This window comes from Sceloporus undulatus, chromosome 2 (genome assembly GCF_019175285.1).
Source record: "Sceloporus undulatus isolate JIND9_A2432 ecotype Alabama chromosome 2, SceUnd_v1.1, whole genome shotgun sequence".
Lineage (NCBI taxonomy): Eukaryota > Metazoa > Chordata > Lepidosauria > Squamata > Phrynosomatidae > Sceloporus > Sceloporus undulatus.
The window spans coordinates 182,703,714-182,726,506 of record NC_056523.1 but is presented as its reverse complement, the minus strand read 5'-3'; the positions used below and the strand labels follow the sequence as shown (position 1 = coordinate 182,726,506).

The 22,793-nt window shown below is 42.7% G+C and overlaps 1 protein-coding gene across 1 annotated transcript in view; it reads left to right on the top strand.

Annotated features, from left to right (window-relative positions):
• The window catches only part of ENDOU (endonuclease, poly(U) specific), a 32,100-nt gene extending 19,391 nt beyond the window's left edge, over positions 1-12,709 (top strand). The window contains exons 4-9 of the mRNA XM_042453229.1: positions 1,123-1,288; positions 3,495-3,697; positions 5,769-5,882; positions 7,451-7,557; positions 10,179-10,321; positions 11,757-12,709. Coding sequence (XP_042309163.1) covers positions 1,123-1,288; positions 3,495-3,697; positions 5,769-5,882; positions 7,451-7,557; positions 10,179-10,321; positions 11,757-11,871 — 848 coding nt within the window. The 3' untranslated portion in view covers positions 11,872-12,709. The remainder of the gene's footprint in view (positions 1-1,122; positions 1,289-3,494; positions 3,698-5,768; positions 5,883-7,450; positions 7,558-10,178; positions 10,322-11,756) is intronic.
• Positions 12,710-22,793: the final 10,084 nt, after the last annotated feature.

The following is a 22,793-nucleotide window of genomic DNA, read 5'->3' as shown; positions in this document are numbered from 1 at the left end:
TATTCAAATAAAATGGTGTATATATAAATCGGTTTTAGCCTTATTTCGTTCCCACTCACCATTTTGGGGCTGTCAATCCCAACAGAGGCCTAGAACAGACCAGTGCTAAATGCCAGCATCGGGGGCAGAGTGGGGGCGTGGTGACCATACGCTGCCTGTAAAGCCCCAGAGTGAGACAGGAGTATAAATTCTGGCAGAGGCTTATTTGTGAGAACATGGGAAAGCAAGAGTTTGAATTCCAACAGAGGCTTCCTTGTGAGAGGATGGGAACTGAGTCAGACAGGGGTTTAAATTTTGGCAGCAGATTTGTGATGTGAAGGTGGGAAAGAGACTGAGGAAGAAGTTTAAGTTCTAACTGTGGCTTTGGGGCAGGACTGCCTTCCATGAGGAAAAGAAGCATTGGCTTGTCCCAGTCTTGCTGCAGCAGCCTCTGCTATTGCCCTGGAACCACTTCTCAGCCTGGCCATCACAGATTTTTTTAAAAAAATAAAGGTTTCTTCATTTCAGTCTGCAGTTGTTCAAATCTGTGGATATCAAATTCGCAGATACCGAGGGCCTACTGTACTATGGCATGGACAATCCTGACTTTAGTATTCAATGATACAGCCTTGAGATGTTGTGACTGTATTAATGAACATTTGTAACTCTTATCAATAAGCACTTGTGACATTGCCACAGACCAGAACATTATCTACAGATCTCTTTGTCTGCATCTGCATTAGAGAAATAATCCAGTTTGACACCACTTTAACTGTCATGTTTCAATGATGCGGAATTCTCAGAATTGTACTTTATTGTGGCAGCAGAGCTCACTGACAGAGAAGGATAAATGTTTCATGAAACCACAGTTCCAAGAATTCCATAGCATTGAGTCATGACCGTTAAACTGGTGTCACGCTGGATTATTTCTACAGTGTGGACAAGTCCCCCTGTCTTGCTAATATATGTGGGTGGGTGTGTACATATGATCTCTTTGTAGCTGCTTTCTACTACTCATGAAGAAGAGGTTCTGCTCTTTTGGACCCACCCTGGTTTCAGGAGTACATGAGATCTATCTCACCCTTGACAAATCACATATTTGTAACATCATGTCTCATGCTACAATAATTGCTTCTTCCAAAGGAGGTTTTTCCAGTAGTGATGATGCAATCAACAATGAAGAACTACAGCAAGCATCTGAGCAGCTTTACCAAAGTGACCACAACCGGGCACAGGAGTCTGACATTATCCTTAACAAGCAACACGTAGCCTCAAATACTAAGGATCAGGAAGACCAGTCTCCAGAACCGTGAGTTTCTTCACAGAAATGCAATGCATATTTTTTATAAACCCTCTTGAGATGCAGGTTGTTGCCACACTGCAGTTTGACATGACATTAACTACCATGGTCAATGCTGTGGGATTCTGGGATTTTTAGTTCTGTGAGATATTTAGCCTTCTCTGTCAGAGAGCTCTGGTGCCACAACAAACTACAAATTCCAGCATTCAATAGGATGGAGGCATAACAGTAAAGGATGCACCAAACTGCATTAATTCTGCAGTGTGGCAGTAGCCACAGAGTCTGAAAAGTGCAAAGTGAATGTATGCAGACAAGTGACTACTGCAGAAATACATTCTGTAAAGTGAGATGGGATGGGGATAGTTAGCATTCTAGTTTTTACCTTTGAATGGGAAAAGACTTCTTGAAAGCTGCATGTGGATATCCAAGATGTAAGGAATTCTGTTCTTACAAGTGATTTTTCAGTTTACAAATAATGAATACATGAGTATATGTTTAAACAAAGGCAAAGGGGCTATTCTTTTAATTAGGTTTCTGTGTATAACTACCTCAGATGCAAGACTTGTGTTATAGCTAAAATTAATAGTTTTCTGAATGGCAAATATGAGACTTCTAAAACACCTCTTATAGCACTACATGTACATGTGTAGTATTTGGTACCAAAATACTTTTGAGGATTTCAAACAAGTTTCATCTACATACATCTGAGTCTGGAACAGGACAATTTCCTCCAGGAGGTCGTGAAGACCGAAGTGATGAAAGAACTTTACAGTTTTCCTTCACAACAACAGTCATGCTTGATTAATGTTGTAAGCCACTCAGATTGCATTGCGTAGAGGGGCGGATAAATAATAATAATAATAATTATTATTATTATCATCATATCATTATTTATTTATTTGATTAAAATATATTCCACTTTCTCCCCAAAGTGGGACCCAAAGTGTGTTTTAATATACTTTAAAACAAGACAGCTAAAATAATACATTGTAGAAAAATTTAGTCAGAAATAAGTCTCATTGTGTTTAAAGGGACTTAGGATACATTTATACTCTAGAAATACTGCAGTTTGACACCACTGTAACTGCCACGACTCCATCCTACAGAATCCTGGGATTTCTAGTTTTGTCAGGCACCAGCACTCTTCAGCAGAGAAGGCTAAAGACCTTGTAAACTACAAATTCTAGGATTCCATAGGATAGTACTACAGCACTTAAAGTGGTGTCAAATTGCATTATTTCTACAGTGTAGATGCACCCTAAGTCTTCAGTAAATTGCAGTATCTTTAGCTTTTGGATAAAGGAATTAATTACAAGCATTGTATTATTTATAACAAACTACTTCCAGCTCTGCTTACTATACTTCAGGAAGTACACTGTGTACAGCAAAACAGAGGCTTTATTAGCCTGCATCTAGGATGGAATGGTTTGGGAACATAAAAGGCAGAGGAATGGGACTGCCAATCTTGGATGGTGGCTCAGCTGGCAGTAATGTGATAGAGTGAGCTAGTGGGTATAGTAAGGTAGCAGGTGTAGTGTCTCCAATGGCACCAGTTCAATGGTAGAAAAACCCTTACTAGATGTATCTCTGACACCTAACTTGCAAGGGTATAAGGGCCTGCCTGGGGCAAATAAATTGGCAGGTTCTGTGAGGACCAGCCAGCCAGGCCACTATTGCATGTCACAGTGTCAAGATACAAATCTTTATTTATTTTGTTCTTACAAGTAAGAACAAAAGTATCAAACTTTTTCTCCCTATCATCATCATCATCATCATCATCATCATCATCATCATCAGGATTTGTAGAGCCTGTGTGAAACAGTCCCACCCCACCAAGATTTTTGCATAGAGATGAGTTTACTGCACAAAATATAATATTTCTTGTTTAAATGCATTGTTTTTGTCACAAACCAATAGGTGCAAAAAAAAAAAAAAGCCACATTATAAATTTTTGCAAAAGTGCTGAATTTGAAAATTTTCAGCAGTTGGCATTTTTTGTTGGGGTGCCTCACTGTGACAGGATATCCTTTCTTGCTGAAAATGAGACAATTTGTGAATATTCTTTACATCCCTGTCTTGGGGGAGGCCTCTGTTCTGATTTGTCCCTATCGGAGTATGGGATGCATCCTTCATTGGTGAAAGAATAGCCTGTGGAGAGAACAGCCATCTTTGTAACTAGGAAATGATGTTGTTGTTGGTTTGTTTAATTATACAGGCTCTTCAAGTATGTCAATGAGAAGAAGCTCTTCTCTAAACCAACATATGCCAGTTTCATTAAGCTTCTGGATAACTATCATAAAAAGGTTGGGACGGAGGAAGAATTCACAGCAGACCAGCTAAAGGAACAGGACAATTTCCTCCAGGAGATCATGAAGACAGAAGTCATGAAAGAGCTGTACAACTTCTTTCACAACAAAAGTAAATCATTCATTCCTATCGATTTAATGATTTTATTTTATTTCTATAAAAAAGAAATCTCTCTCTACAATTTTGTTTCCTATGACAGAAAAAAAAAATAGCACAGTTAAAGTGATTTAATGGAATAATGAGAACACAGAGAGGTGAGCAAACGTTTCTTGGTTCCACTTTTGATAATTTACTGGAAAAGTTAATTGTTGGACTACAACTCTCAGAATCCTGGAAGTTGTAGTCCAAAAACTGTTCCAAGCTCTGATTAAAATTGGATGTTACCTAGAAAAGATATTTGTCAGTCATTTTAAAACAAGAAAAAATTAACTCCTCTCCATAAACCATTAAACCTGGACCCTAAGCAGATGGGCCATGCCCATGCTATCCCGCCCTGGGTCGGTCCCTGGGCCGCTTGGCAACAGGCAGGTGTTTGCACACTTGCCCACCACTGTGCCATGGACCCACTACTACCATGTGCCATGTACCTGCCTTGCCATCTCATCTGGTGAGGAGACCCACATCATAACTTAGAAGGGCAAAAACAGGGTGTCTGGTTACACCCATCTGCCAGATCCTGACCCAAGGCTAGTGGCCTGTGTTGTCCAGACAGGATGATGTGAATCTGGGGGGAGCACATGACTTTTGACTCATGAGCATAGTTCCCTGGAGGGCTACCATGCCCCCATTTCCCCTTCTTTATCAGAGCTAAATGTTCTGTCTGTGTGGATTGTTAAAATATCAGGTGATTTTTAAAATGTCTGCTGCTGCTTCTTTGCTTCTTGCACCCCAATGCTGCTTGAGAGCCATTATAGTGATTGGTGCTTTAAAGTAATAAGTCTGTAAATGTGTCCTCTTTTTTGCTTTTCAAAATGGTGGTAACTCTTGACTTAAAGCCTCCCATCACAAGTAATGAAGTTTGCCACTCATCTAGATATTTCTCTTGAAAGCAGGTGTGGGGAGACTTTGACCTTCGAGATGTTTTCATCTATAGCTCCTCAGCCCTACCCAACATAGCCAAATAAAAAGATTGCAATAGTTGTAGTCCAAACATTTGTGAAGCCAAGTATTCCCTACATTTTTTAAAATAAAGACAAATTATGAATTTGATCTGTCAACAGTTATTAATTATTATCCTAATAAAATGCACCCTATATCAGAAGCCTATCAGAAGTTATATACTTCTAAATGGGTGCTAAGTGAGTGCTGAAATGGCAGCTTTCACGCCCCAATTATAATCTTCCAAAGCTACTGCTGCAGATAATTTCAAATAGAAAGAGTATTTGAAAATATCACCCCCATGATCAAAAAGTATCATGTGGTATAAATAATGCCATTTGCTACCACTTTAAGTGCTGTAACTCCATCCTGTGGAAACATGGGATATGTAGTTTACAAGGTCTTTAGCCTTCTCTGTTAAAGCATACTGGTCCTTTACCAAATTACAAATCCTGGGATTCTGTAGGATGGAGCCATGGCAGTAAAAGTGGTGTCAAAGTGCATTATTAATAAAGTGTAGATGCACCCAAGGAGAATCCTGGTATGACTAATAAAAACCTTTGCAGTTTGAAGCTTATTCTGTGCATAATTCATACATGGAAATTTTTGGCACAGAAAACAGCATTATACATGCAGGAAACAAACATTATTTCTGCACAGGAAATAATATTTTTAGCAGAAATATTATATTCTACTCAAACAATTCTATTTCCTGTGCTGTAAATGCTATTTTCTGCACAAAAAGTTGAAAATTAGTGTAGACTAGGTCCTAAATTATATTTTCTGCACAGGAAACAGCACCCTCGCTGCTGTGGGTGATTCAGCTTTGAGTATGGTTGAAACTGGCATAATCCTGTATACTCTATAGTTCTCTTGCAGGTGTGGTTACTTTTGTCTTATTTCAAGGGGCAATTCCTGCTTCTGAATGCATCATTCTCCAACACAGTTGGAACCCCATGTTTCATAATAACCCAGCTATGCAGAATAGGAAAGGCCTTCTGACTTAGTAGCTCTTAGCCTGACTTCTTGTTGATAAAGAATTAATAACTTTTCATCTACCTTCCCTCTGCAATCTCTCTCCCAGATCGCTATGACACAGAGTCAGAATTTGTTGCTGATCTGAAGATGATGTGGTTTGGGCTTTATTCTCGGGGGAACGATGAAGGTGACTCCAGTGGCTTTGAGCACGTTTTTACAGGTAGACTCAAAAGAGCATGTAAACAAACAAACAAAAACAAATTCTGCTCTCTGTCCCTTTGAGCATTCTTTACATTTATTTAAAGTCACCATTTGTCTCTTTTTGGTTTCTTCTAGTTTGGTCTAAACAAACATGAGTTCTTTTAATATAGAACTCCCTGGATTTTACCAGTTGGTGTCGCCTCCACATTTACTTGTTCCATTCTTTCTGTGGGCTGTTTGTATCAATATCTTGTATCTGCACTAGGGCTATTCCTAAATTAGCTTGTTTAAATGGAGAAGCACGATGTGTTGAGGTGACCTAAAAGAGAGCCAACATTGTGCAGTGGTTAAAGTGTTGTACTACAATACTGGAGATCAGTGCATGATTCCTTGCTTGGCCAGAAAACCCACTGGGTGAACTTGGGAAAGTCACACACTCTCAGCTTGAAGAGAAGGCAACGTTGCAAAGAAAACCCCATGATAGTTTCACCTTAGGGTTGCCATAAGCCGGAAATGACTTGAAGGCACACAACAACAACAACAATAAATTTGTCCTCTCCCTCTTTTCTTCCCCCCAAACATATATCTTAGGTATTTTATTTTATTTGATTTATATCCATCTTTCTCACGTATGGGACACTTGTAGCTTACAGGCCTGTTACAGACAGCCAAAATAAAGCTGCTTCAAGTCACAGTGGAGGTAAGGTGTTCAATGATGCATGAGTCCTAAGAGTCCAGAAGTCGCACCAAAGCCACCTCCAGCCCTACTGGAGCATGGCTTTGGTGCGGCTTCTGGACTCTTAGGATGCATGCATCATTGAAACATCATACCTCCACTGTGACTTGAAGCAGCTTTATTTTGGCTGTCTGTAACAGGCCACAGTTACAGTAACGGTTACAAACAAAACGAAACTAAAAACTGAAAATCTTGTACTTGTAATGGTAGTGTGGAAGAGAAAGTTTCAGTAGGTGTTTCTTTTCATGCAACCATATGACAAGTAAGACCTTTTGAAATTTCCCCTTCTACATAACTCTCTCCAGGTTTCAGTCTGGTAACCCTACTTGTAGTGTAAAAGTGCCATTTTGCTGATTTGCTGGTGCAGTATGGCTGCATCTACACTGCAGAAACAATGCAGTTTGACACCACTTTAACTGCTGTGGCCCAATGCTATGGAGTTATTTTATCTGTAGTTTTGTGAGATATATAGCCTTCTCTATCAGAGAGCTCAGCTTCAACAAAAAAACTACAAACTCCCATATTTCATAGGATGGAGCCATGACAATTAAAATGGAGTCAAACTGCATTAATGATGCAGTGTAGCAGCACCCTTGGTTAAACTGACAAGTTCTGTTAGTTCCCCAGGGATCCTTTTGATCTGCTGTGTGTTTTTCAATTCACCAAAGCTACTTTGAATAGAGATCACAACTGTTCCTGTTAGGATCATATTAAGAACTGATCTTCCTTCCTTCCTTCCTTCCTTCCTTCCTTCCTTCCTTCCTTTTGTTACAGGAAGCATTCTTGAAATATTCATACTGTGATATGGTTTATTGCATACAAATTACAAATGGGACACATTCTTTGTTTAGGTGAAGTCAAGAAAGGAAAGGTATCTGGATTCCACAACTGGATTCGTTTTTACATTTTAGAGAAACAGGGTGTTATCAACTATTTGAGCTACAACTATGATGGGCCGGTGAGTATGGGTAATACTATCTTGGGGATATAAATACATCCAGTGGTGTCACTAGGGGGCGGCGGTGGTGGCGATGGGGTGACCACACCAGGTGACACCGTAAGTAAGGGGACACCACTGCTCCCCAAACACCTGCTTTTTGGCAGAAACAGGCTTTGACATTCAACTGCATCTCTTTAAAATATTTAAGAGAAGGTGTGAATGTGGTGAGGCTCAGTGGGAGGAGAAATGATAGGCTCAGGTGTATTTTTAAAAATAAATTTTACATTTTAAATTTTAATTTTTTTAAAAAAATCTAATTTTTTAAAAAATATATATTTTTATTCTTTTAATTTTTTTAAAAAACATATCTTCACGTTAACCACATGAAAAGGTGGATACGTAAATATATTTAGGCTGTGAATATGATATTGTAATTTAAAGGTATAATTTTAAATTTCCTAGTTGTTTCTGTCACTATTGCCATTACATTCAGTAATATATGGGAATTATGATTTATGAGGAACATTAGTACAAAGATTCTGCATAGTTTGGTATGGGAAGAGATCAATGGGTGTGTGTGACACCATAAGTTACTATACTGGGTGATCCCAACCCTAGTGACGCTACTGAGTACATCTTTTTTTAAAAAAAATGCCGCAGGATTTGAGTGACAAATAAAATGAAACCCATCAATCACTTGTTTCTGAATTCCAACATATCTTTAAGGCAGTGACAGCGACTGAAGATTTCTGTGGCAGATTCAGAGGGCATTGCTAGACTTAGTCCCACCGGATACAAATATGCATTAAAATTCCATGTTCCATGTTACAAATGCTGGTTTTGTAATCTATTACATATGAAGATCTATTCTATAGCAACAAACATGGCTTTCATTTAAAGCGCCTTACTACAACAAGATTACCCAAGGCTGCCACCTAGTGATGGCTACTGGTAAGGAATGGCTAGAAGATAACAGCATGGTGATTATTGTGGAAAGTCAGTTTTGATTTATGGTGATCATACCAGGGGGTTTCTTAGCAAGATTTGTAATCTGTCATCATCACAAGTGCTCATAATAACATCACCATCAGGGCAAAAATCAGGGTTGAGGAAATGAATGAGGGAGTCAGTTTCTCTCCCTATACCTCTGCCTCCCACATACACAGTGCTTCATAGGTTCGGTGATTTTAGATGTGTGACCTTGTTTCCTTCCATGATTGTGTCTCCAGGCAAAGCACAGGGAAACAGGTTGGAGATGAGAAGCACTTTCAGCTGGCAATAGCAATAGCAAGTACATTTCTATACCGCTTATCAGTGTACTTAAGCATTCCCTAAGTAGTTTACAAAGTATAAGCTAATTGCCCTCAACAATCTAGGTACTCATTTTAGCGATTTCCTTGGAAAGATGCAAGCCTGAGTCAAGCTTGAGCCCTTTTGCTGGTACTGAACTTGCAACCTTATGGTTTTTGTGTGAGTGGCTGCAGTACAGGCATTTAATGACTGCACCATCAGGGCTTTTGCAAGGTCTGGGTGAGAATGCAGGAAGCTTCACTCTCTCTTGCTTTTCTTGTGCTTTACCTAGGAAGAAGGAAGGAAGGAAGAGAATTCCTTCCATCTCTGGGTAACCTGAGATATTAAGGATAGTAAGGATTCCCTTTTTCTTAGGCCAGAATACTTAGGGAGCAGCCCAGAGTATTCTGGCACTGGAGCTGCCAGGACTTCTCCTCATTACCTGGGGCCCTCTTTTGTGACACTCAGTGGCTTTTGAGACACACATCCCACTGTGCTATCTGACACAGTGGCTCCGCCATGCATCACCTTCTCTGAGGCCCAAAACGAGGAGCCCAGCATCGTTCACATGGCTGGGCACTTTGTTCGGACCTCAGAGGGAGCAACATGCAGTGGTAGCTTCCTGGCATTGCAATGGAGGGCTCCGGATCTTCCAGGAGGATATGGAGCAAAAAGAGAGGGGTTTTTTTGTGAAAAGCATTGTAATGGGTTTGGTGCTGAACTAGCTAGATGTTGTCTGGACTGTTTGCACCAGAACTGGGGATTGGGCACTGCGTCGTCCAGACTCCACACTGAGAGGATGGGGGGAAGATGTTATATTTGGACTGTGTGGACAACACATTACACTTCAGGGGTTGAGTTTGAGGGACGAGAGAAGTTTAACCGAAGACCTCAGAAGGCCAGATTAGAAACTTCCATGGGTTGGATCTGACCTTTGGGACAGACATCCACACCCTCCCCATCCTGACTGTGCAAACTATTTTGTGATATATTGTTCAGGCTTGGAAGATATCTCTCCTTTCTTTGGAAATATTTCCTTTTTGCAACTATCTACCAGGAGTCCTGGTAGCACAGTGGTTAGATACAAGTCCTGCAGCCATTCACAGCCACAAGGTTGTGAGTTCAATCCCAGGCAGGACTCCAGGGTCCACTCAGCCTTGTATCCTTCCGTAGATTGCTAAAATGAATACCCAGTTTGTTGGGGGCAATTAGCTTACACATGTAAACCACTTAGGGAGTGCTTATGTGCACTGGTAAGTGGCATAGAAATGTACTTGCTATTGTTATAGCTATAGCAAGCCTCTCAAGTATTTTCTGATGAATTCTTTCCTCCCTCCTCCCCAATTCAGTGGACCTCGTATCCAGATGTGCTGGGAATGCAGTTCAATTGGGATGGATTTTACAAGGAAGTTGGTACATCATTCATTGGAAGCAGTCCTGAATTTGAGTTTGGCCTCTATTCGTTGTGCTTCATTGCTAGGCCAGGGAAAGTGTAAGTATAAATTGCCAGAGGCAAGAGACTTTTTCCTGTAGTGAAACAAAAAGGACACTGAAATGTCAACAAATAATACAGTACAGTGGAACCTCGCCATACGCGAGGGATCCGTTCCGGATCCCGCCGCGTATGGTGATTTCCGCCTATGCTCGAGCCCCATTGTAAACAATGGGGCTCGTGCACGGCGGCGCGCGAGGCGCAACGGGTGCACACGCCCATTCAATTGAATGGGACGCGCCGCCCCTTCCGCCCCGCGTGTGCCAGCGGCTTTGAGCGCCTATGCTCAAAGCCGCCTATAAGAAGACCGCGTATGCAGAGGATCCACTGTATTAGATCAACAGACAGTTTTGGAATGTTCTACTTCTGTGACGTAAATCAATAATATATCAGGTTCTGAATAAAGCAATCAGAACAGTCCTGTTGAGTCAGAGCCAAGGTCCTTCTAGTACAGCAGTTTGTGGTTCTCTGTCTCTTGTTGGGATGCAGCTCCTGGCAGCCCTAGATACCAAAAGTGAGTTTGCAGTCCAACAACATTTTGAGGGTGGGGGAATATAGCCCAACCTGACCTAGTCCAACAGTAATCAGCTAAGCATAAAATCAGAAATCCTCTAATATTTTTGGCCCTGTTATCTGATAATTCAGTGGTATACTGCCTCTGAATAGGGAGGCTCAATTTACCTCTTATGGCTGATAGCCATTAATAGACCTATCCTCTGTCTAAAATTTTTTTGTGAAACCCCACAGCATGGCTATGGCTACATCTTGAGACAGTGATGCTCATGCATTGTGTTGTGCAAGGTATTGTACAAATCCCAAGCCTTTCTCTTCCCCTCTACTTGTGGGGAAAAAGTTGTGGACACAAATATCCTTTGTCACTTCAGATGACAAGTATCTAAAAGAAGTGGAAAATTCAGCCTAGGTATTTGGCAGGGAGCATGAGGCAAGTGGCTCAGGTATGCTAACACCCAACATGCCTATACAAGTTGGGTTTCTGTTTGTAGGTGCTGAAGTGATTTTTATGAATGCTCAGGTCACAGCCCAAGGCAACCTTGTTCAACCCATTTTAAAAAGATATTTGAGCTGTGACCTGGACATTATTTGTAAAGCTGAAGCCACACTCTCCAATCCATTTTTAAAAAGAGAAAGACAATTTGTGATGAAGGCAAAAACAATGGTTTGCAATAATCTACTTAATTCAGGCTAGTATTTTCCCTGTTTGAAATTATTCTAAATTATGAGTTGCAGGTTCAGTTAGAGTGGGGCGAGGAAACTGTGGTTCTCCAGCTTTTCTTTGAACTATGGCTCATAGTCCTTTATTATTGGCCAAGTTGGGTGAGATTGATGAGAACTGATATCCTCAGTACCTAGAAGGGCAAAAGTTCTCAAACTCTGAAAGAGCAAGATGATGACATGTCCATTTTGTGTTCTCCAGATGTCGCCTGAAAATTGGAGGTTATGATTTGGGGATCCAGACATATACTTGGGATAAATCCACCTACGGCAATGGGAAGAAGTACATAGCCACAGCTTATGTGGTGTCCCCATGAGATGACAAGAGACTGAGTGTGAAACATCCAAAGTGACTTGCTGCAATCCACATGACTCCAACTGTACCCTTGTTTCCACCAGCAGACGTTCTGGAATGGGTCAGTTCTCTGATCATCCAGTTCTACATTAATGTTTGTTTGCCCAGGTCATGTGGAGTCTGCCACTGGGTGCTGAGGTTGGAGCTCTGTAAGTCTTTGGACCTTGGAATAATATACATTGTGCTCTGAGTGAGTGTACGTCATACTTCAGAGGCAAAATTCATATTTGATCAAATTCCGAGGATATGCCTGAGAAATTTTAGTAAAATATTTGTTTTTGGACAGCAAACAACGAGGAGGAGGAGTGACGGTGGCAGGAAAATGCTGAATACAGTCAAGTTTCTATATCTACGGCTTCTACATCCATCAATTCAACTATCCACAGCTTGAAATTTTTTTTTAAAAAAAATCCAAAAAGCAAACCTTGATTTTTCCATTTTATATAAGGGACACCATTTCAGTATGACATTGCATCTAATAGGACTTTTGGATCCAGGGATTTTTTTTAATCCACAGGAGGTCCTAGAACCAAATACTAGCAGATACCAGGATCCCACTGTATTCTATTAACCAAAACAAAAATCTGAGGTCAAATGGAGATTCCTACTTAGAAAAAACCACTTAGAAATTTCAGAAATAAAATCCTCCCAAATATTTTTTGATAAAGCAAAGAAAATTTCTCAAGAATGTTACACTCCACTGCCTGTAATTCAACAAGTTTCAGTTTACTGTGATGTGACAAGATTTCTTCCTTGTCTCTTTATCATTTTCACATTACCAGTGTCATGCCTGATTCACTCTGAACTCCATAGTAAAGCTCCATTTTCAGCTTTACTAAGGTATAATTTCAGCTTCAAAATGTGTATACCGTTAAGCCTGCAGAAGCATAAAATGTCTTGATTCAACTGTAATGCTCCCTGCCTGAGTCTCTGAAAGCCAGTACAGTTAAACATACTCCTAGGAAAAGTAAGTTCAAGAACCATGCTGAGCCAAAGTAGCTGCTCTCAGAAGGCCAAGCTGTCTTATCTTAGGTCTACAATGTAAAATAGAAAGAAAAGTTGTTGTGAAAATGGGTGAGAGATGGCAAAAGAGACACCTGTATTTTGGGGTGGGCAAAGGTAAATCTTGGGATCACACCAAGAATGTTTTTGTGGCCCTTGAATGAATCCTATTCTGATTAAAAAGAAAGAAATGAAACCATAAATTGCCACATGGGAAGCTTCTTGGAGCAGCTCAGTGCTATGGAATTCTGAGATTTGTATTTTGTTGTGGCGCCTAAGTACCTCACGAAACTACAAACTCCATAGCACTGAGCCATGGCAGTTAAAGCTGTGTCAAATTGCATTATTTTGGCAGTGGAGATTAGCCTTAAGACTCCCTGTCCCTCTATGGATGTATCCACATTTCAGAAATAAAGCAGTTTAATACCACTTTAAGAGTCATTGCTCCCTTCTGTAGAATTTCAGGATTTGTAGTTTGGTTAGTTATTCAGCCTGGTCTGTCAGGGAACTCTGGTGCCTCACCAAACTACAGATCCCATGATTCTGTAGCATAGAGTCATAGCAGTTAAAGTGGTGTAAACAGCTTTATTTCTGCCTGCCATATGGATTAACTGTATGCCTCTCTCTGGTTTTTCATCACTTTCCTCACCATCCTAAATTACCATGATGTTTAATCCTTCACCACATAGTTGGTATAGAGATTACGAAGATTATTGCATATCGTTCTGGGAACGGATATTACCGCATTGAGGAAAGGGTAACGTGATGGGAACGTGATAGGAACATATTTTACCGCACAGCACATCTTTTTCTTGAACGTTCCCAGAACATTTTCCACGGAGGTCCCTTCAAGCGGAGGAAAAGCAAGCTGCCAAGCTGCCAGGGAGGGGACTGGGCCAAGGGCAGAGCCCCAGCAGCCATTGCAGCTCTTTAAACCGGTTAGAAAGGAAGTGTCCTCTGCTGTCATCCCAATTCCCTTTTTTGGCAGCTTGTCACCCTTTTGCCTCCTGTGTGTGTGCATGTAATGTGTGCCTTCAGGTTGTGAGCTTCCCTCCCTGCTTTGACTCTTGTCTGGCTCTTTGCTATGGAATTCTGTTAGTTGTTTGCTTGCTTTTGTGTGGTGCTCCAAACAGAGGAGCCTTTGTGAGTTCCCTGCTGGAGGGAAGGAGGAGAGGGTCCTGGGCATCCTTGGCATCCCTGCCTCCTGCATGCTGACAGCACAGGAGCCCCGCTGGACATGACACCAGAGGCCCTCTTTTCCCTCTGTTTTGCCCTCCTCCTTCACTCCCTTTCTCGCTGCTTATCCTTCCTTCCTTCTCTCTCCCTCTTTCCATTTTCTCTTTCTCTCTTTCCCCCCCTTTCCTCTTCTCTGCCTTGTCCCACCTTTCCTCCCTTTTTCCTTTCTTCCCTCCCTCCTTCTTCCCCCCTCTCTCTCTCACACACACACCTTCCCTCACTGCAGTCGCTCACCTGCCTGCCTCCCTGCCTGTCATTCTTTCAGCCAATCAGGAGATGGAGGAATGAGAGAACGGATTTAAGAACGGATAAGAATATTGCACAGTCCTCTTTTGGAACATTCTGAGAACGTTACAGCTCGCTGGGAACACATCTAATCCGTCCCCTCCCTGGAACACATGTAGAACACATTGGGAACGTGATGGGAACCCGATGGGAACAAATATATGCGGTATACTTAAATGTGTTCCGTTCCCATCGGGTTCCCAGAACGTTCTGAGAATGCAGTGCGGTATTCTTCACTGTGTGCAATTTAGATTTGCATTTTGCATACACATGCCTCAAATACATAGTGAAAGACAACATTAGTAAATGGACAGCAATGGTCCTGGTAGTACTCAGATGCGAACATCACCTCCCAGTGAGACCACGAAATATGAGAGTCATGTCAGGTTAGCTAGGGCATGCCCAGCACCAACAGAAAATGTAGAACTTTCACCAAGAGGAACTGCACCTGTTCCACAGGGCTCTGGAGCTCAAGGGTAAATACTACCCCATCTGGTGTGTCACTGGTCCCAAATGCAGGAGCCGGCTGTCAGTGGTCTCCACCAGGTAAGGCTCTGGCAGCATCTGCCATGGAATGTGGTGCTGGGTGGTGAACTCCATAAAGTTGCTGGACACCGCAGTCATCACCCCAACATGGGCTGCCTTATCTTGGGTGATCCAGAGGGTGACAGCTACCAGCAAGGGGTCTTTTTGGGGCTCTTTGGATGGCTCCGAGGGGTCGGTACCACACCACCAAGACTAGCGAGCCCACCTAGGCCTGCGGGCTGGGTTTCCTGGAGATGAGGTAAGGCCCTGCCCTTTGGCTGGGCAATTCCGGGCAAAGTGGCCTGCTTTGCCACAGTACAGACATAGACCTGCTTGTCACCTCCGGTTGTTTTCAATCATAGAAAGGTGAGGCCGTGCCCTTCCCAACTGCATAGGCTCAACAGCAGCCTCTCCAGAGGTAAGCATGGGTCTCGGAACCGCAGGAGGCATCCAGGTGGGCAAAGGAGTGGGTTGGGGAGCTACTGGAGGTGTCCAAGTGGGCCAAGCGGTGGGCCTAGGCACCGTCGCCTGACGAGCTCGACGTCCTGCCTCCAGCTTCTTATCAATACGCAATGCCTGTTCCATTAGCAACTGTAAAGTCACTGGTGGTGATGCATAGGCTAGTTCATCCAAAATGTCCTCCGCTAGTCCAGACCTGAACTGGCTCTGGAAGGCAGGGTCATTCCAGCTCAAGTGAGGAATTAACATCTTGAAGGCAGTTACATACTGCAAAACAGTACCTTGGCCTTGGCAAAGCCTATGGAGCTCCCATTCAGCGGTCTCTTGTTCTCAAAGGATCTCCCCAAGCTGTCTGGAATTCCCTTACAAATGAAGCATAGTCATTCAGCAGTGGGCTGTTCTGCCTAATCAAGGGTGTAGCCCACTTGGCTGCAGGCCCAGAGAGGAGGCTGATAAGGAAGACAACTTTCACAGCATCTGTAGGAAAATCCTCCCCTCTCACATTCATGTACAATTGGCAGTTAGCCAGGAATGCTTCCAGTTGCTCAGGCTCCCCTAAGAACTTGTTAGGCAAAGCAATAAGCACTTTCCATGGAGGAATAGCAGGAGCCACCAACTGTGGCTGTTGTTGGAGCTGGTTGATCTGTCCTTGTAAGGTTTTTACAGCTGCAACAAGCTGTGTCACTTGGGCAGCCAGCTCTTGATTTTGCTGTTTTAGTGCCTCCATTAAGCCTGCCTGAAAAGATTTATGGGTTGGCTGACAAGATTGTCCTGTTTTACCTTATCTAGCTGACTGAAAAAGGCAGGAATTCAGAGTAAGAGTCCAGACTGCAAAGTCTTGGCAAGTATCAATTAAGCAACAAAAAGAGTTAAGCATAAACAAAGTCTAAAGTCCATTCTGAGAATCCAGAGTCTAATTCAGGGTATCAAAGATCAAAGCAACAAGGAGCTTTGAGAACAGGTAGTCAGCCACAAGGAAGTGAGGCATCTAGCTACTTTTAAAGAGCCTCAGCTGTTGTCTATTAACTCTCCTCTTGGCTTCCAGCTGGAAGGAATGTCTTAATGATTCTTTGGCTTGTTTTCTCTCATTGGGTTGTGGAATTAGCATGGTAGGATCTGTTGCTTCTTCCTCAGAGCCTTACTTGTCCTGGGTGACTGCAGGGAGGTCCCCCAGCCTAAGATCTGTCTCTGCCACAGACTCACAGTCCTCGGAGTCCCTCTCCTCCTCAGACCCAGGGTAGTCCATGACACCTTCAACACCTGACATTCCTTGTTGGTCTCCCATCCATGGATGACCCTGCTTAGTGTCCAAGATCAGATGGGATCTGGTGCCTTCAAGTTAGCCTAATACCCTCCTGAAATGCCAGAGTTGTAACATTACTCTGTTCCAACTATATTTCTCTCATAGAGTTGGAAGAGACCAAAGGAGGATACTCCACCACACTCTAAGGCACCTTATTCCACTGTAGAACACCTTACTTTTAGGAATTTCTTTCTGGAGCTGTAGAAAACAAACTTGCTGCTTCTTCACTATGGCCTCCTTTCAAATACAGTGGTACCTCGGGATACGAAATACCCAGGTTACGAATTTTTCGGGATACGAAAAAATCCCATAGGGATTTATTGTTTCGGGTTACGAAAGTTTTTTCGGGTTACGAAAAAACTCCGCGCTGTTTTAAATGGAGCCGCGGCAGAGCCGCGGCTTTTTTCCCCATTAGCGCCTATGGGTTTTCGGCTTACGAAGGTTTTTCGGGTTACGAAATTAGCCGCGGAACGAATTAATTTCGTAACCCGAGGCACCACTGTATTTAAATAGGACTATCATATCACCTCTTAACCTTCTATTTTCCAGGCTAAATATATCCAGCTCTCTATGTCACTCCTTTTTGGTTTGTTTAGTCTTAAATCCAAAGACCCTCAAGAAACCAGTGTTTTCTGCATGTTGCTGAACTGATGTCCCTAATGAATAACCCTCAGCTGCAATTTTCACACTATCAGGACTGAACTAGCTACTGGACCGCAGACTGGAATGGAAACAAAGGAAACTGACTTTTACTGGGTCAGTTCATGGATCCATCTAGTCAAGGTTGATTGACAGTGACCAGTTGTAGCCTCCCAGGGTTTCAGGCAAGAATTTTCTCAAGAGTTTTGCCTTCCCAGGAGTTTTCCCTTGCCCTTCATGGAGAAGCCAGCGCTTGAATCGGGGGCCTTCTGCAAGCAAAACATGTACTCTACCACTGAGCAGTGTAGCTCCTTGGGTCGTCATCAGACATCTACAAGATACCAATGTTGTGAGGGAATGAGATGCAGGTGGGAAAGAGTTTTAGTTGATTTCCCCCACCTCTCCCCACCCTAAACAAACACATGTAGGGATATCCTGAATATGGTAACTATGGCCCTGGTGCCAAAACTAGGATTCGGGAGAGCAGAGTGACTACACACTCCCGAATCCTTATACATAATGGTGCTGCCATCATGGTGGCCTCCCATCCACATGGGGGCAGCCATCATGACGCAAGTGAAGCGCAGTGTCAGCATGATGCCACACTTGTGGCATCAATGTGTGACAGTGCACCAGTGACGCACTCCTGGCATCCACCATATGCACCGAAAATAACCTACTTTTAGCTGCTGCGGTGTTTGGCTGCTGTGGTGTCCCTCAGGAGAAAGAACAGGCACCTCCAGCCCCCCTTTTCAGGGCAGACTGTCGAGCCCCTATAATGTAATTAACAATCAGGTAGCCTTCTATTACCTTTTTTTGAGTTACTTTTATAGCACATTATCATGACCTTGTTCATAAATGTACAGTGCAACAATGTCATTATAACCTGTTATAGCATATTTAATATTATATTAAATATTATATTATAAGCACAATGTGTGGCTGTAAAGAAAGAGTTCACATATAACTACAAAGTTTATAGACGATCTATGCCAACTGTCCTTCTGTAACTATTTTTGTAGGATACTATTGAAAGTCAACAATGTTTTTAGGCATCCAAACCCTGGATGTAAATGTTTCTTCCGAGAAGTAGCTGCAGAAGTGAAAGGATTGATAGTGAAGTAGACGTGAAGTAGTAGTAGCAATAAAGAGCTTGATTACCCTCACATATTTCTTTCCTTCTGTTACACACAACAAGAGTTGCAGAAGGCTTAACATTTTGTAGAATAGTTCTTCCTTGGGTAGTTAATGAGCTGTTTCATCCGCAGGGATTACTTCATCAGTTTAGAGGAATTACACTTTCAATAAAGAGTTTTTATTGTTCTTACATGTTTCTTTCATTCTGTAGTACAGTGGTACCCCGGGTTACGAAATTAATTCGTTCCGCCGCCGCTTTCGTAACTCGGAATACTTCGCAAGCCGAAAAACCCATTGGCGCTAATGGGGAAAAGCCGCGATTTCGTGTGAAATAGCGCCGAAAAGCACCAAAAAATTTTTCGTAACCCGAAAAAACCTTCGTAACCCGGAACAGTTTTTTTAATTGGATTTTTTTCGTAACCCGGAAATTTCGTAAGGCGCCGCATTCGTATCCCGGGGTACCACTGTATCCAGTAGAGTGAGACATGACAATTTGCTATAAAAGTGAGCTTATGACAATTTGCTGTAAAAGAACCTTTACAAATGTAATAGAAGGCTACCTGTTTGCTAATTGTATTGTAGTTTTCCCACCCTACAACATCAGCTGGGATTCTGAATGTGTGTTTGGTGTATTGTGGGAGAAAAGAGAGGCCAAGAAAGATAGCTGTGGAGGGAAATTTAAGGCTATAGCTTTCTTATTGGCGGGATACAGACCGCCCCTTTCCCCACCGGATCGGGGCCTAAGCAGCCACAGTGGCAGCCCCGGAGGCCCCGATCCGCCACTTTTCCAGGCCGCTTCCCCCCGGCCTGGAAAGGGGTGTCCTTGGGGCTTCATGCCCTGGGATACCCCAGGGAGCCACTGCCAGGAGAGAAAGGGGCCGCTCATCCCCTTTGCCCCAGCTTCGTTCCCACAGCCGTTTTGTGGCTGCAGGAACAAGATGTTCCCCAGGAAGGAGCTCCATTTCGGAGCTCCTTCCGGCGTTGCAAATAGAGCGCCCTATGCACCCTGTAGTGGCGTGAGCATGTCACGGCCACACTGTGCCGTTTGGACGTGGCACAGCCTTCATGTCAAAATGGTGGCGCTCATCTGTACAGGGCACCTCCATTCTGACCTACGGAGTACGTGCTAGGGTTAGGGCGCATCTGTAAAGGATGCTCCGAGGCAACCCTAGCACATACTCGGTGCGTGCTAAAAGGCCCGTCTGGAGAGGGCCATTATCATTTTTTCTCTCTTTCCCACCCCTCCCCTGGCCCTTACATCATGTTTTGGCCAAAAACTCCTGCTGCTGTTGGATATAACCATCCCGGAACCCATTCACACCACACAAAGTCCTCTATCTCACTTTAATTGCTATGGCAACATTTCATGTAACCCTGGTGTCTGAAGTTGAGGGGCTTTTGGAAACCTTCTCCAGGATACTCCTCCTCTTTCAAAATTACAAACCCCAGGATTCCATAGAAGGCAGCCATGACAGTTAAAGTGGAATCATAGTGCTAAAACTGTGCAGTGCAAAAAGGCTACAGACTTCTAGTATTTGGAGAATATTCCACATCAATATTTCAGGTTGATGCTCAAATGAGAATTACTGTATATACTTACGTATAAGTATAGAAATTTTAGTCAAAAATTGACCTCAAAAAACCTGAGTTGATTTATCCATGGGTCAATGTAATTACTTTTAGCTGTACTTTAACTCATATAAAAAAAGGAACCATCCCCTGGTGAAGGGCAAATATGTAGCCTGTCCTAGAAGCACTGACACCCCCCCCTTGCACTCTCATCTCTCCAGCTTTTAGTTTGAGCACAAACAATAATGTCTGTTGGAATTTTGAAAGTTGTTTGGCATTATTTTCCTTTGCTTCATCCTTTAGATTCTTTGTTACGTGCCCCTATGTTTTCCTTATCTGACTTATCAGCGTCATATGAAAAGCCAAAATTTTGGCCCCCAAACCTGCCCTTGACTTATACATGAGGCCAACTTATAGTGGAGTATATACAATATTCTCTGAGCATTCAAAATGATTGTAGAGAGGTCTGCAGCCACAAGGGGGGGCCAGTACACACCACTTACAGCCCTGGCTTCTGGCAGAATTGATCCATAGCCACATTCAGAGGAATCTGTTTTAGCGATGAAAAGGCCTTTTACTATTTGCTGGACAGGGAATAATAAAAGTGAAGAAATATCTTCCCTTTCTCTTGTTTTTAGAACTTTATCACACCAGCCCACAATATCATGTTAGTATAAGAATGGAAGCAAAAAGGTTTGGCATTCTTTCTCACACTTTTCCTCACTATAGTGCTTTGGTGATCCACAGTTGCCTGATCTTTTTTCTGCACTACCAAATGTCGCCTTCCAGGAGGAAGAGAAGGAATGAGCAATTGCTGCCTTCTGGGGCAAAGGGAGAGAATGAACAATTGTATCTGCCAACCACCTCCCGAAGCCAGCTGTTGTGTGAATGTGGGCACAGCAGCCGGCTTTGGGAAGGTGTTGGTTGCTGCAATCACTGCTTGGCCTCCCACCTCCTAACTTTTCAAAAGTTAAGTTCCTTTCCTATCTAACCAAACTGGCCCTGAGGAAAAAGGGCAAGGAATTCTGCCTCAACTGGGGTTGCCAGATGAATCTTGTACATTCAATGATTGTGTAGAAGAGGGAATTTTAGCTAATGTTCCTTTTCAGGAAATCAGGTAACAAGCAACACCTTCTGAAATTCCCTCTTTTACACAACCATTGAAGGTACAGAAGATTTTTCTACTTTTCAGTTGGGCAACCCCACTCCCCACAGAGTTGTGGTTTCTCTTCCACTGCTCCTGGACTTGATTTTTTGTTTCCTATGGGAGTGAGAAGGAGAATAGGTTAGAAATGCTCCTGTTTCTCCCACGCCCCAAAGACACTAGAGAACCAAAGCTGAAGCTTGGCTTCTAGTTTTCAGCCAAATCAAAGATGTATCAGTTGGGGCAAGCAAGGAAGTAACAGTAAGAGACTCTAGCTGTTCACACATGATCCCTTAGTTCAAACAAGAAGTTTTCTGTAGCCCTTCCTGTCCTTGGTGGCACAATGGCTAGTTTGGATGGATAGACCCAGCCCACAACAACAGAATATTTCATAAGCCAAGAAGCAATTCCAAAATAATGCTCAACATATGGTTTAGCAACACATCAAAACAAAGATTCATCATCTAGACTTGACAGATGGCCGCTCTTGAATGTGGCAAAAATTTTCTCAGTGGAATGAAATGTTGGGCAATGACTATTTTATGTTCTGGAATTTGTTTTGAACAGGATTTAATAGATGCATGTCTCAGATATGCACCTGTGTACACTGGCCACCCTACCTTCAAGGTGGTCGTAAAACAAGGATGAGAATCATGTGTCCCTCCAAATGTTGGACAGCAACACTCAGAACCCCTAGCCAGTACAGTTAATGGTGAGGAGTTGCAGTCTAATAACATTTGGACAGACACTGGATAAAATAATGGAATCACAGAAGAAAGTACAAAAGCCTTCCAGTCCAATCTCCTGCCATGCAGGAAGACACAACTGAAGCACACCCAACAGATGGCCATTCAGCCTCCAGCTTACAATACCTGCAAGGAAGGACACTTCAACTGCTCCATGGTCTAATCTCTGGAGCAGCAGAAAACAAGCTTGCTTCGTCCTCAATATGACATCCCTTCAAATATTTAAACGTGGCTATCATGTCATTTCTTAAGCTTCTTTTTCTCAAGCTAAACATGTCTGGCTCCCTAAGCCACTCCTCAGAGGGAATGGCTTCCAGACCTTTCACCACTTTGGTCGCCCTCCTCTGAAATGCTATCCCTATCCTTAAAAATGAGTGCAACTGATGTTGGCTTGCAAATGAATAGAATTCTGTTCATCTGTGGACACTTATAAAGCAGGTTTCATAAACATTCAGAGAGTTCTGCTCCTATAGAAGCAAACATGAGTAGGCCTCCTTTACAGACTTTGACATTCAGAATGCAAAGGAATAAAATGAAGGATAGAACCCTATATCTTTCTTATGTCGTAACTACATTCAGACTGAAAGCCTGAAAAGAAATATACAGAAAAAATATATTTCTATGACAGCACAAAAAGGGCTGTTTGTATATTATGTGTACAACTGCTCTTCTTGTAAAAAGAGCAGAAAATGTGGGAACCAGATTTAAAAAAACAACATGTCCCCATCAGTGGCATTCCTAGCATTTGTACCACATGATGTAGGTGCTGGGAAGGCAGTGACAGCAGCTTCCCCCCCAGCCACCTGAGGAGACCAGCCATAAGCTAGCCAATGTAACAG